The sequence below is a fragment of the Melanaphis sacchari genome, unplaced genomic scaffold (assembly GCF_002803265.2).
Source record: "Melanaphis sacchari strain LSU unplaced genomic scaffold, SCAv2.0 Contig1300_pilon_pilon, whole genome shotgun sequence".
Taxonomy (NCBI): Eukaryota; Metazoa; Arthropoda; class Insecta; order Hemiptera; family Aphididae; genus Melanaphis; species Melanaphis sacchari.
The window spans coordinates 1-15,013 of NW_020270528.1; the positions used below are offsets into that span (position 1 = coordinate 1).

The following is a 15,013-nucleotide window of genomic DNA, read 5'->3' on the forward strand; positions in this document are numbered from 1 at the left end:
TCGTGCCCTTCGTTCAATTACGTATTGCTGTTCCCTCGAACTATGAAAACTGTATTCATCATACAACTTATAAAATTGAATAATAACTTTTATTTCATTTGTAATTTGATTATTCATTCATTAAAATTTTAATTTTTTCTATATCTAATAACTTTTTAGCTAAGTATTTTTGGTATCGTATATTTTTTATTTTTATTTTTATTAAAACTATTTCATTATTTTTCTCTATCTCCGTTTGAATCGATCTTTCTTCTCCATCAGCTATTTCTTTCCTAGTTTTTTGCAACTCGTTTTTGAGGAAATTGATTAAATCCATTGCTAAAAAATCAATTTATTGATATATATATATTTTTTTTTTTTTTAAATCCTTTAAACTATATATTAATGTTTCTGAATTAAGTAGTCAATAGATTCATATGTTATTCCACACCATTATAGCCACCGAATAATCGGATACGGAACGGTTGAAAATGTTAACGAATCGTCTAAGCGACGCACAAAACGATTATTAAATAACCGTAATGTGGAACTAAGATAGTTACTGGAACTTTGCCATCCGTACGCTAGATTCATTGTATTATACAACCGTTCACATCAACAGAAGGTGATTCTCTACGAGAATTTTACGAATATATGAACTATTTATAGAAACAATACTTATTTACATCAATACTAAAAAAAGATATAATATAATATATTATTATTTAATATCATTTTTTTTTCCAGTTCTAAAAAAATGTTATGTTATATATATTCAACATTAATTTAAAATGATATTTTTAAAAAAAAAACATACAGTTTTCGTTAAATTTGAAATATTGTATTATATGTATTCATTGTTGAATTTTATGTATTATTCATTAACTTTAATAAGTTTTTTTTTCATTTTTTTGTTTTTTGCAGATTTATTTCATTTTTTGATAAAAATTTTATATAGGTATAATACCATTTAGTTTTCGTTAATAATTTTTTTCATTTTTTGTATTTGCAGATTTATTTCATTTTTTGTTAAACATTTTACATAGGTATAATATCATTTAGTTTTTAGTTAATTTTTTTAAATCGTAATATATGTATTCATCTTTAACTTAAATCAGTATTTTTATTTGTCTTAGGTTTATTTCAAAAACTTTGTTTGTATCATTATGTATTTTGATAAGTTTTTAAAAAGGTATAAAATTAAATTTTTTTTGTTGTGTTCAAAAACATAATACGATTAAAATATTTACTAAGTCTTATCAAATATAATATATATTATTTTTAATATAATAATAATAAAAAAACTTTGTAATATTTAGAAAAATCAGATAATGTAATAAGATATATTTACTATAATAATTATGAATATTATGATTTATGTTAAATTATATTTTTAAAAAAGAATATATTTAGGTATATCAGTTGATTACATTTACTCAAAATATAATTAGAGTAAATGTAATCATCTAAAATTTTTTTTTCTCAACTTTAAATTTTTCTATTGCTATTAAACTAGAATAATTTTTTCTAAATATTTTTCTAATATTATGATTAATTAATTTAATTTTTTCTTTTTTAATTCTTTCAGCTGCGTCTTCTGACACCTTGTTTTTTTCTAATTGAAAATAAAGTTTTTTTAATTTGCCTTTGTAGATATATTCTTGTGTCATTTTATTCTGAAATTAGAGATTTTTTTTTTGTTATTTAAAAACGAGAATAAAAAAATCGAGAACGAATCAAACATTAAATAAATTGTAAGTATGTGTGAATACTAGCATTATATATAAATATATATTCAAAAAAAAATATAATTTTGATAAATATATATATATATATTAAAAAACCTCCTCTAGTCCGTTTAAATATATTTTTTATATTTTAAAAAAACTCGGTTTACTATTATTTATAAAATAATCGACTGTAACTATTAAAAAAATTAAAAGTAATACTTCAATTTTTAAAAAACATGAGACACTAATCATACTTTATATTACATATATACCACTTATGGTACTATTCAATTAAACATTAAAAACTTAAAAGCCATAATGTTTAAAAAAAAAAATAAAAAAAATATATTTAACCGTATGAGATATTATATTTTTAAATATATATATTAATAAAAAAAATAGAAACAATACGTACTTACATATTTGTTTGCGAAAAAGGTATCAAATAAATCTGATGTCTGCTATTGCGGTCCGCTGCATTAACTTGTGTTCACTTGAGTTCACAATAAAAACTGGTGATTTTTTCAAAAAATATTTTCTAGTTATTATATAGCCCCAAATTTCCATCTCTATGATCATCAACGTCATTCGTTTTAAGATAACCTTTATTATATATTTTGGGGGACATTTTTTAAAAAAATAATCAGCAATAACAACTATCTAATATTTCGCAAGTATGTGGAATGAGTATGTGAAATCATAGAAATCATATATTTTGATTTTAATGGTTTAAGCTATCCGTTGTCTTTCAACTTATAGTTTATTACATTATAAAACGAATTTTAATCGGTTCTAGGAACTATATTAATCAGGTACATGTTTAAAAAAAAAAATAATTGGCAATAACAACTAATATTCGCATGTATGTGGAATGAGTATGAGAAATCATAGAAATCATATATTTTGATTTTAATGGTTTGAGACCTATCCGAGGTCTTTCAACTTATAGTGTATTACATTCTAAAATTCGTAGAAGACCTCGTACACGTACATGAGTGCTTTCTTAAATTATATCCGTGAGAATAACAACTTAGCCAAAAAAGTAGTTATAACAAATCATGCTTATGGAGGGTGAGGAGTGTAAGAGGAAACATAGCATATAAGGAGACTAGCTAACACAGTGTACACAGTATACCTCATTGAGTCTACACCGTCCTCACGTCTCTTATTTTTGTACTCAAAATTTTTTCTATTTTTTATTAAATTTATTTTAAAACTAAAAATATGTCGTGTTATTCAGTTAAAAGTGATGATGAAGAAGAATGCTTTTCTACAAGTGATGTATGTAAAAAATATATATATATAAATACTATATTTAAGACTTAGTTTGATTTAAATTTAAATATTTAATACTAATAAATAATTTTTTAAATATAAAAATTTATAACATATCATAACATTTTTTAACAAACTAGGTATTAACTAATCGCTTACTATATTTATAGGTTGAAATTATGGAACCAGAAATTAAATCGATGACGAAATTGACCGGACAAAAAAGGAAAGATGTGAAAAATAGAAAAACGTTAAAAAAAAAAACCAAAAAAAGTGAGTAGTATAACATTTTATAAGATATTCAAAGAATAAATTTATAATTTGATTTTATAGAATATTTCTTATCAAGAAAAAGTTACCCAATTAATACAAAATGAAAAAATTGCAAAAGATGTTATGAATTCGATTACAATCAGACAAAGTGGAGGAGTTGTAACTATTAAATCGGTTGCTGATGATTAGATTATTAGATTATTTATAGTCTTGCAGTATTTTAGTTATTACTTTTGAAATATTTAAGTGTGTATGGGAGCCTTTTATCCTTTTACAAGCTAATACATACGAATGTCGGTTGTAATTGGTTTCATTTATATAATGACACGTCATTCTTAAATAACTTTTGTTATTTGAGCTCCAGATATCAGCAGTTAAACAAATAAAATGTTGATTTTCAATTAATTCGGTCAACATCTTTACATAATACTCATATTTAACTTTTAATTCATTAGCGATAACTCTCCTATGTGGAAGTACAATATGTTGAGAAGTTAAGCCTTGAATCAAACGTTTAAAAGATGGTTTCTCACAAGTTACAAGCGACTTCATTTCTTCAACAATATAATTGAATATCAAATCCTTAACCTGTAACAAAAATGTAAAATATATATTTTTAACTTTTTAAATATAACAGCCCTTAACATTGTGTGTAGTACGAAAAGCGAAGTGAGTAGTACAAAATTTAAAAGTGTGTTATTAAATTTAACCTTTATAATATATTATGAAGTATGATTTAATTGCTTCACATATTATTTTTTTTTATCTTAATGACTTAATGGTTTGTTTTTATTTTTTATTTTAACTATTAAAGATTCTCTCCCCCCCCCCCAAAAAAATGTCTGGGTACACGGAACTGCTTCTACCAATAAATATTATTAATTACTTAGGCACCAATAAAAAGATGTCAACATTTAAACCTACTTCATCTCATAAAATGGTTTATTGATCAATATTTACAAAATCTATGACTACCATTCTTATTTGAAATAATATATTTACCGAACTACTATATCTTACGTTTTTTTTTTTGTAATTTCAGATTGATTAAACGATAACTTTGATTGTTTTAGATTGTTTGTACTGAGTTCATCATTCGCTCTTTTCTTTTTAGCATCTTTTTTGGCTTGTACTTTAGACATCATAAAACTATGTTTAAGCTGTAAAATTAAATAGATAATATTAATTATAAATATTATAGCAATAAATATATAAATAAATACCTAACAATAAAAAAATAAATACCTTTATGTGACTGAGGAAATTTCCAGTAGATGTTGTATGGCCATTAATTACTTTTGAGCATGTAGTACATTTAGCTGAAACTTTAATGCCATCGAGTGTAACAATTTTATATAATTCACCGTCAAACAAGTATGACATTTTGCACAATAATTGTTCATCAGCGGATTCAGTATTAGTATTTTCATTTGCATGCTGTACTGTAGTAGGATCATCCACGTTTTCATATTTCAATGACAGAGTATTACGCACTTTTTTCACCGAGGTATCCGTACATAAATCCACTGATTTAATCACGAACCGTTTCATTTTTATAATTTAATTTAATGACTAAAATATCAACGGATATCACAAATGAAAATAAGTAGCAATATGGAATAGATTTCGTAATATTGTATACACACAACCAGAAAGTGACAATAACAAAGCGTATAGACTATACGACTGATTACTGTTTAGTGATTAGTACCGAATTACCGACTTATAGCAAAGCACAATCATGAATCAATATTATGATATTACTAGCACCGATGAAACTCGGTGTAAGTGAATACCCTAGGTCGGTGAAACTCGCTGTATGTGAATACCCTAGGTCAGTAAAACTCGCTGTATGTGAGTACCCTAGGTAGCTGAATATCGTTTGAAGTGAATTTCCTAGGTTGGTGACAGGACTTAAGAATACAGCAGTTAGAAAAGTCAAGTAGGCAAAACCAGTGATAACGACGTTTGACATGTTGGTAACTCTGATTTGGTGGCTCTACACTTTGGCGGTGTCGTTTTAAACGCGTAAATAATAAAAGTCTAATTCGAGCGTCTAGTGGTCGGTCATTTCATTAAATTCACAGGTGTAATACACCTTGTCCCGTAGCTTGCCCTGTGCTTTTGTGCATGGAAAATAAATAAATACATTCCGAAATGGTAATTAAATGGCTAGCTATCAGTCATTACCCGATGCTTGTCGTTACTCGACTGGGCAATCCGCGTAGCTTACCCTGTGCTTTTGTGCATGGAAAATAAATAAATACATTCCGAAAAATTAATTGTCTAGTTATCAGTCATCGTCCAGTGAATATCGATTCCTGACAGGGCAATCCGCCTGTGGCGGATTGTCATACCTCCTGACGTCGAAGGCGTTGTGCTGTTCAGTATACAAAAAAGTTTAAGCGGAATCGAGCGCTCGATTTTTCAAGCGATTACCATTGAAAATCCAGTTAAACGCGTTTAAACCTCCCAGGTAGGCAATCCGACTACGTCGGATCGCGGACGATGTGGGCGTAAAGGAGAGATGTTAAACGTATTATGGAAAACGCATGTCAAACGTTAGCGAGTTGAAAATCAAAAAACTATACATAATTCTTCATTAGTCTTCAATCGTTGTCCATAGCGTGCGGTTGTGCGTAAGTCGTTTACTCATAGTGCGTTTCACGGACCTTGCTCTCTAATCGTTAAGATAATGTCGAACTGCTCAAAGTGCAACGAAACTATAATAACGAGCGATGAAATTGTCTGTTCGCAATGCAATAACTATTACCACTACTTATGTGAAGGCATTACTGAAGCAACCTTCAATAAACAATCCAAAAATACACGTAGCAGATGGATATGCAATAAATGCAAATTTAAATGGGATAAACCTAAAAATAAATCTACGGATTCGGAAATTTCACTGCAGGATCTTGCGAACTCTATGAATTTCATGAGTCAAAAATTTGATGACTTTAGTACAACAGTCACTAAAATCTTAGAAGAGATGAAAGAAATTCGTAAAGAAAATGTTAGAATTACAAACGACAATATAAAACTCACTCAAGATATATTTGATCTTAAATATCGGCTAGATGGCATAGAGCAATCTAGCCTTAAATCTACTATCGAAATAATTGGCATCCCCACTATACCAAATGAAATATGTAAAGAAACTGTCATGAACATTGCGAAAGTACTAAACACAGTCATCTCAATTGAAGAAGCTTATCGTGTACCTATCACAGTAAACGGAGAAAATAAAATTATTGCTCGATTAACACAACCTGGTATGAAAACAGCCATTATCCCTTCGTTAGGCGCGCGGGTTACTATTGTATCCCACTATTGTTGATTATGTCATATCTTTATTGCAATTGGTTTTTAAGAAGTCTAATTTTAGATACCTTTCGATAATACTTGCCACTTACATTTATTATCACTGTTAACGATTTAGTTATCGATTAGACGCAGTTGTCTACGGTTGAACTCGTCCGTGTAACATATGTATCCCGCGCGACTATTCCCGTAATTATTTTTATTACTTTTGCGATATTGTTTTTTTTTAACTTTACTATGGATGAACGTGAACAAAACAGAATTTTGAGCTTATTAGATGATGTAAATGATTCATTATCAGATAATGATCAGGTGGGCGGTATGAATGACGAAGAAGTGGATGATTATGTTGAGGAAAATGTTGAAAAAGAATCAAGTGACAGTGAACACGACATTTCAGAAACCGAAGATGACCTAGATGTTGGCAGTGATTTATCAAGGTCTAAATTTTATTTTGGAAAAGATAAGCAAACTAAATGGTTGAAAGATGTTTTGCCAAGTAATGTACGTACCCGATCTCATAATATTATAACTCATTTACCCGGGTGTAAACCAGTTGCAAAAAATAAATCAAACATTGTAGATTATTTTCATTTATTATTTGATAACGTGATTATTCGTATAATTACTAGTTGTACTAATAAATATATAATATCTATCGCGGGAAATTTCGAAAGAGAAAGAGATGCTAATCCAACGTCGGAAAGTGAAATTGAAAGTTTAATTGGATTATTGATATTAGCTGGTGTAAACCGTTCAGGAAGGCAAAATCTCGAAGACCTTTGGGATCAGTCTGGTTTTGGCGTTGAAATTTTTCATGTAACTATGAGTCTTAAGCGTTTCCGATTTCTACTTCGATGCCTGAGGTTTGATGATATGGGTGATCGTATTCAACGACGTGAAATAGATAAATTAGCTCCAATTAGAGAACTTTTTGAATTATTTATTGAAAATTGTAAAAAATGTTTTTCACCATCAGAATATGTAACAATAGATGAGCAACTGGTCAAATTTCGAGGTAGGTGCCCATTCAGAGTATATTTGCCTAATAAGCCAGCAAAATATGGTGTAAAAATATTTGCACTAGTTGACGCTAAAATGATGTATACGTGGAATATGGAAGTTTACTGTGCAAAGCAACCAGTTGGCCCTTATAATATTTCAAACTCTCCATCTGACGTAGTTATACGATTGATGAATCCAATTTTAGGATCTGGACGAAACTTAACCACAGATAATTGGTATACCAGTATTCCATTGGCTGAAAATTTATTGAAAAACAAAATTACATTAGTTGGTACGATGCGGAAAAATAAAAAAGAAATTCCAGTTATTTTCCAACAAAAATTTTCAAAAAATCGTGAGCTAAACAGTACTATATTTGGTTTTCAAAAAGACCTTACTCTTATATCCTATAAACCAAAGTCGAATAAAATAGTTATACTTTTATCATCAATGCATCATGACGCAGCTATTGACGAATCAACAACTGATGCTAGAAAACCTGAAATTATTACTTTTTACAACAGCACCAAAGGCGCTGTTGATACGGTAGATGAAATGTGTGGTTCATATGATGCAGGAAGAAATAATCGTAGATGGCCATTGACAATTTTTTTTCATCTTATAAATACTGCAGGTATGCATTATATGTTTATAATACTGCATTCATATTTATTGTCTAACATTTTTTTGATATATCTATTATTATTTTTTTTTTTTTAGGAATCAATTCAGAAATTTTGTACCATTGCGATCAATTGACTTCAAATGCTCTAAAACGTCGTGTATATTTGAGAAACTTGGCTATGTCGTTGATTAAACCTTAGGTACTTAAAAGGGCTGCTATGCAAAATCTTCCAAAAACAATTCGGCACAAAGCTGCACGTATATCTGGTATACCATTCGTAGAAACCGAACAGAATCTCCCAAAGAAAACGGGCTCAAATGGAAGATGTGCTTTATGTCCTAGATCGGAAGATAAAAGAACAAGAAATTTCTGTGATAAGTGCAATCATTGGGTATGTGGAAAACATTACTCAAAAGTATGTAGTAGTTGCATGGATTCTAGTAGTGATGTAATGGATGATAATCTTTAAATATATAAAAAAAAAAATTGGTATGATAATAATTATGATATTACTTTTTTATTAATTGTATACGTAAACAGAAATCACTTTTTTTTTAAATGTTAAATTATTTAAATTTGTAATTTTTTTTTTTAAGCTGTATAATAACAGCGTGTATATAGATAATAGCCAAAATATTTATTGTAATTATGATTTTTTCCAAGTAGGATTAAATAAAAGTATTATTAAAATTGGATATTTATTTTTATGCATTATATAACATTATATTTTACTATGAACAATAGTATGGTAATTTTGGACTAAAAATTATATAAACACATTCTGGAAGTGTTCTATAATATTATGATATATTTAAAAATAGTATTAATTAAGCGTTAATTTACTATTAATGATTAACATTGATGGGATACGATAGTAACCCACGCGACCAATGACGTTATAAATAACCACGCGACTAACGAAGGGTTATAACAAACTGCAAACGAAATAAAACATTTAATCTTTCCAACTTTAACCCGGCGTGGTCGAAAGATAAGCGTGTATTTATCAATAATAATCTCACTAAACACAGAAGTCAACTATATGGTAAGACCAGAGCAGCAGCCAAACAAAGGCACGAAAAATCTACTCGGAATCCGATTTAAACACGATATAATACACGAATATAAATCCACACTCATAATAATTATTATTTTCAACATGTCATTTTATTTTATATTTTATATCTCATACTATTTATGTTTCAAATCTGTAATTAAAACGTACTATATCCACTTCCATTATCACATAGCTAATTGGACTACTTTGGCGTCATTAACCATTACTTATTTTAATTACCTATTATATAATATTATAATCCCCGATACCACAAATTTATCATTAATATCTATTTTTATTTTTACTTTAATACTAATATACTTCGCGATTACTACCATGACATTTAAAATTAATATATTATTATCTTTATACAATGATCTAAAAAATCAAAAGTTTTTCATTAACTCTAATACTTTATCCTTTATGAATATACTTCTTTTTAGCCTTATTCATTACAAATATACGCATATCTAATTGTAAAAGGACTAAAACATTATACACATGTATTGATGGCATATTCCCGATCCTAAAACAAAATCAATTAATAGTCGCACCATACAGAAACCAAAAAACGAAAAATAATGATATATACCAATAATATTATTTCTTTAGATACATTTTTATTAAAGCAATTCAAAAATGAAAAAATGCACATAAACAAATTAAATAACACTCGACAAAAACACGATAACACTTTTAATCTAATACATATGAATATCCGTAGCATTAAAAAACATATTACAGAACTACAATGTTTTATATCGGAAATTAGTAATAAAATTCATATAATCTCACTTTCAGAATCTTGGTTAAGTCAGCATTTAGATTTAAAATACATATTTTTAAACAACTACCAACTTATTAATACTGTAAGCAATCAAAAATAAAATGATGGAGTTATTAATTTCATAAGAAACGATTGCTCATTTTCATATAAAGAAATCAGGTTTACGGAAGCCAATTGTTTAATAACAAACGTTACATCTGACAACTCAACTTATTGCGTTATTTCAGTATACCGATCTCCTAATGGTAACGCAAATATATTTTTAGAGCAACTTCAAGATATTTTATATAATATAACAACTGAAAATAAAAATATAAACATAATATTCTGTGGAGATATAAACATTGATTTACTGAATAATAATAGATTGGCAAACAACTACCTAGACTTAATGACCTCATATGGTTTTATCTCGTATGTAAATTCACCGACTCGTGTTTGGGAGGGTAGTGAAACTTGCATTGACCATATCTTTATAAAAAAAATAGATAAATATTACATAGACAATGCAATAATCTTAGAAACATCAATCACAGATCATTTCCCTATCTTTATTCAAATAATACCATATACTATAAAAAAATCAATAGAAATCAAAGACAATTTAAGTAACACAAGAAAATTTTTCAACAAAAACAATTTCAAATCATTATTAAAAAATGAAACATGGAACAACACACCTACCACTGCCTCCATTAATAGTAATCTTGAATCATACACCAAAAAAATACAAGATATAATACAAAAATGTAATATTTATACAACCTATTCAAATACGGTCCCTATAAAACCTTGGATTACAAAAAGTATATTAGACAGTATCAGAACTAGAGATTTACTTCACTCACAGTCAAGAAAAAAAACCTTATGATTTAGCCTTAAAAGAAAAATTTAAAAAATATAGAAATAACTTAAACAACATCCTTAATAAAGCAAAATTTAATTTCTATGGAAACAAAATAAAACGATGTAATAATAATCCCAAAAAAATTTGGAAAACAATTAATGAAGCCACAAAAGGCCAAAATTATAATAATAAAAGTAACAATCTACAAATAAATATAGAAAATAATATATACTCTAATAAAACACATCCTGAAAAAATTGCAAATTTTTTTTAACAATTACTTTGCAAAAATAACTACAAAAAACTTGAATGAATCGAATGAACTAACTTCTGATAACATTGATGAAACAGTATCTCACCAATCTTTCTATATAAAAAAAACTAATCTAAACTGAAATTAAAAACATAGTATTATCCAGTGCCGTATTTACCAGTAAACACTATAAGCTAGTGCTTAGGGCGGCAATTTCTCAAGGGCGGCAAATAATTTTTAATATTACATTTTAACTAAAATAAATGCTACTAATTATAAAATGTTTTTAGACCAATGGGATTGTGGTAATATTTATATTTTATGTTTTTCAATTTCATAATCGTAGAGTTTATCGCTCTATTATATATCATTGCTATTGCTACATTATTTATAAATTTTTCGTTATCGTGTTGTAAACAAGTGGATACGACGAATTCGATTGTGTGTTTATCTGTACCTAATCACAATAAAAAAAACCCAATCATTAGTCAATGAAATCGCGAACGAGCTCATAGTGTAACATGTTCTATAGTATTATAGTAACGAACGTGTTCACTGTTCAGTGTTATTTTTTTTTAGTGCAGACGAAGTTCACACTTTTCTTATTTGTATGAATATTTGATTTTTTAAATTTTTATTTGTAACATTTTTAATAAAACTATAGTAAAATGAGTGACGGTCGATCACGTTTAAGTGGCTATAAGTATAAAAAAATCGCGGAAGAAAAAAAAAATCAATTAAATAACTTAGTGCAAAAAATCCCAAAAATAGATTATTTTTTTAAACCAACCACTTTTTTAAATGAAGTTGAAAATTATGAATCTACACAGAAAACGCTCGCTAGTTGTTCAAACTCGGGTACTAGTACTACGGACGTCACTTATATTCAAAACGTCACATCTTCAGAAAGTTGTTTAAATAATACTACTGAAAAAGATAATGTACCAATAGTCGATTCAATCAGCGAGGATCCTGCAGAATGGGTAATTAATGATTTGACAATTGATCGCTTATTACTAAAAGAAATAAAACAAAATATTGACTATGATTTATTATCAACAAAATTAGAGTTTGGGAATAAAACGCGATACTTAAAAAAAAGTGTATTTTATCGGAAACTTTTAAATGGAGAACAACAGCTTAGAAAATTTTTAATTTATTCTCGTAGTAAAAATGCAGTATTTTGTATCCCCTGTCGATTGTTTGGAGGTTCTACTAAACTTGCTACAGAAGGTTTAATGGACTGGAGAAACGTTATTAAGATTGTAAAACAACATGAAGTCTCTAAGGAACATACTAACTGTCAAATAGTATTTTTACGTAGGAGCAATAATATTGGGAGAATAGATAGTGATCTCTGTATTCAAATAAATAATGAAATAGATTATTGGAAAAATGTGTTGAAACGGGTTATTGCTGTCATAAAAAAACTGGGAAGTTGTGGTCTTCCATTTAGAGGTTCCGTGGAAAAATTTGGAAGTCAAAATAATGGTAATTTTATGATGTGTTTAGAATTAATATCTGAATTTGACCCTTTTCTAAGCAATCATATAGTTCAACATGGAAACCCGGGCAGTGGTCATACATCTTACCTTTCTTCTACAACATGTGATGAAATAATTACATTAATAACAACACAAGTTACTAATGTAATTATAAAAGAAATTAAAAGTGCAAAATATTTTTCGATTGTGATAGACTCAACTCCTGATATCAGCCACACAGATCAGTTAGCATACGTTATTCGTTACGTTAGAGATGACGGTTTTCCTGTCGAACGCTTTATGTGTTTTTTACCAAATATTGGGCATAAGTCTGAAACACTTGAAACGGCCGTATTGTCTTTTTTAACTAAACATGATATTGACATAAACAACTGCAGGGGCCAGTCGTACGACAACGCCGCCAATATGTCGGGAATTTACTCGGGTTTACAGGCAAGAATAGTAAAATAAAATCCTTACGCGTATTACGTACCATGTGCTGCTCACTCGCTAAACTTGGTTGGGACTTGTGTAGCTGAATGCGTAAAAGAAGGATTATCGTTTTTTAACACTATTCAACATCTTTATTCTTTTTTTTCTGCATCTACTAGACGATGGGATATTTTAAAGTCTAGCCTAACGCTCGGTAAAAAAGTTGTCAAAAGAGCAGATGGAACTAGGTGGTCTGCTCGGCATGAAGCTTGTGACAGCTTATATCAAAACTATGACGGTATTATGAAAAATTTAAGTTTATTAGAAGAAGATAATTTTGAAAAGGCGACGACGCGTTGTGAGGCAGCTGGCTTAAGACGTCAACTTGACCGTTTTGAAACAGTTTTTATGACTGTATTTTGGAATACAATTTTGGAGCGTTTTAATAGCTTCAAAAAGTAAACATAGATTTGGGGATAGTTGTCAAACTCTATAAATCATTAATTAACTTCATAACATCTATTCGAAATGATAAATGTTTTAATGAATACGTAATTTTGGCAAAAAAAATAAAGAGTGAAGAGTACGAGTTTGATAAAGTAAGGACTAAAAAACGCAAACTTCAAGCAGACGAGACAAGAGAAAATGAAGTTCATATGACTGAAAGTGATAAGTTAAGAATAGAAACATATTTTACCATACTGGACCGAGTGAAGAGTGAACTTGAAAAAAGATGCGCTGCTTATACTAATACATTTGACAAATATGACTTTTTGACTAATTTAATACTACTTTCACCAGAAGAAATAACTTAAAAAGCTAATAAGCTTCAAGAATTGTATAGCGATGATTTAGAAAAATCATTCGCTTGTGAATGTGTTCATTTTCGAGCATATCTTCAAAGTATTAATACAAATATTGATGGAGTTATCGAATTATCAATACACTTACGTGGTAATAATTTAGATACAGTTTTTCCTAACGTAGATATTGCTCTACGTATGCTTTTATGTATGGCAATAACTAATTGTTCAGCCGAGAGGTCTTTTTCTACGTTAAAACGTGTAAAAAATTATTTGAGAGCAAGTATGGAAGGAGATAAACTAAATTCATTAAGTTTATTGGCAATTGAAACTGAACTAGTGAACAAAATGGACTTCGATGCCATAATAGATGATTTTGCGACTCAAAAGTCACGCAGAAAGCCGATGAGCACTAGACATTAACTATTTAATTTTTAATATAATAATTAACTATTTAAGTATTTATTACTACCATGTTTTTTATCATTATATTTTATATCGTATTTTTATAATTAAATTTTTTTATGAATATGTATATGTATGCATTTTTATAACAGCTGTATATTTTTATTTTTCATTATTAAAATTTTAAGTAATAAAGAAAAAAATAATAATTGTATGATTTAATAACATTTTTTACACTAGAAAAATATTTGTATTAAAAGGCGGCAATTTATTTTGTGCTTAAGGCGGCACAATGGTTAAATCCGGCACTGCATAGCCAATTAATTGTAAGTAGTGGCGTAGCCAGGAATTTTGTATAGGTGTAGTGCTAACCATACAAATACAATATTATGTCTTTTATTTACACTTTTTATTCTTTTTACTATTCTTGATACAAATTTAAGGTCAACACGGTCAAGGGATAGAGGGTGTTAAGCCCCCTTGGCCACTGATTGTAAGACGTTAAATAAATATAATAATGAATATAGACAATATTAAACTTTCACATAAATACATTATACATAGGTAATGTATATAATAATACTTAATTATAAATTATATTATCATACATACAACAAAATAAAATAATAGTATAATATAAAAATAATAATAACAATAGTCAATAAGTATGTCTTAACAATATTAAACATTTTTTTAATGAAACAATAAAATTACATATTCAACAAATTTGCCAT

General features: G+C 28.1%; 2 protein-coding genes, 1 long non-coding RNA gene and 1 pseudogene across 3 annotated transcripts; 3 read left to right on the forward strand and 1 right to left on the reverse strand.

Moving 5' to 3' along the window:
• The first annotated feature begins 2,933 nt into the window (after positions 1-2,933).
• Positions 2,934-3,427, forward strand: LOC112591274. Its single transcript, XR_003114498.1, has 3 exons — positions 2,934-2,990; positions 3,155-3,257; positions 3,318-3,427. It is a non-coding gene; the product is annotated as an uncharacterized LOC112591274 (long non-coding RNA).
• An 846-nt stretch (positions 3,428-4,273) lies between these two features.
• On the reverse strand, positions 4,274-4,808 carry LOC112591275 (protein stand still-like). The gene is made up of 2 exons (XM_025335036.1): positions 4,503-4,808; positions 4,274-4,417 (listed from the first exon to the last, which is right to left on the reverse strand). Exons 1-2 carry the CDS (start codon positions 4,806-4,808, stop codon positions 4,274-4,276), a joined length of 450 nt encoding a protein of 149 aa, XP_025190821.1.
• Positions 4,809-8,036: 3,228 nt separating this feature from the next.
• LOC112591272 lies at positions 8,037-8,553 on the forward strand (annotated as a pseudogene).
• A 3,581-nt stretch (positions 8,554-12,134) lies between these two features.
• LOC112591273 (zinc finger MYM-type protein 1-like) lies at positions 12,135-14,297 on the forward strand. Its single transcript, XM_025335035.1, has 5 exons — positions 12,135-12,138; positions 12,224-13,067; positions 13,251-13,485; positions 13,647-13,788; positions 13,891-14,297. Exons 1-5 carry the CDS (start codon positions 12,135-12,137, stop codon positions 14,295-14,297), a joined length of 1,632 nt encoding a protein of 543 aa, XP_025190820.1.
• Positions 14,298-15,013: the final 716 nt, after the last annotated feature.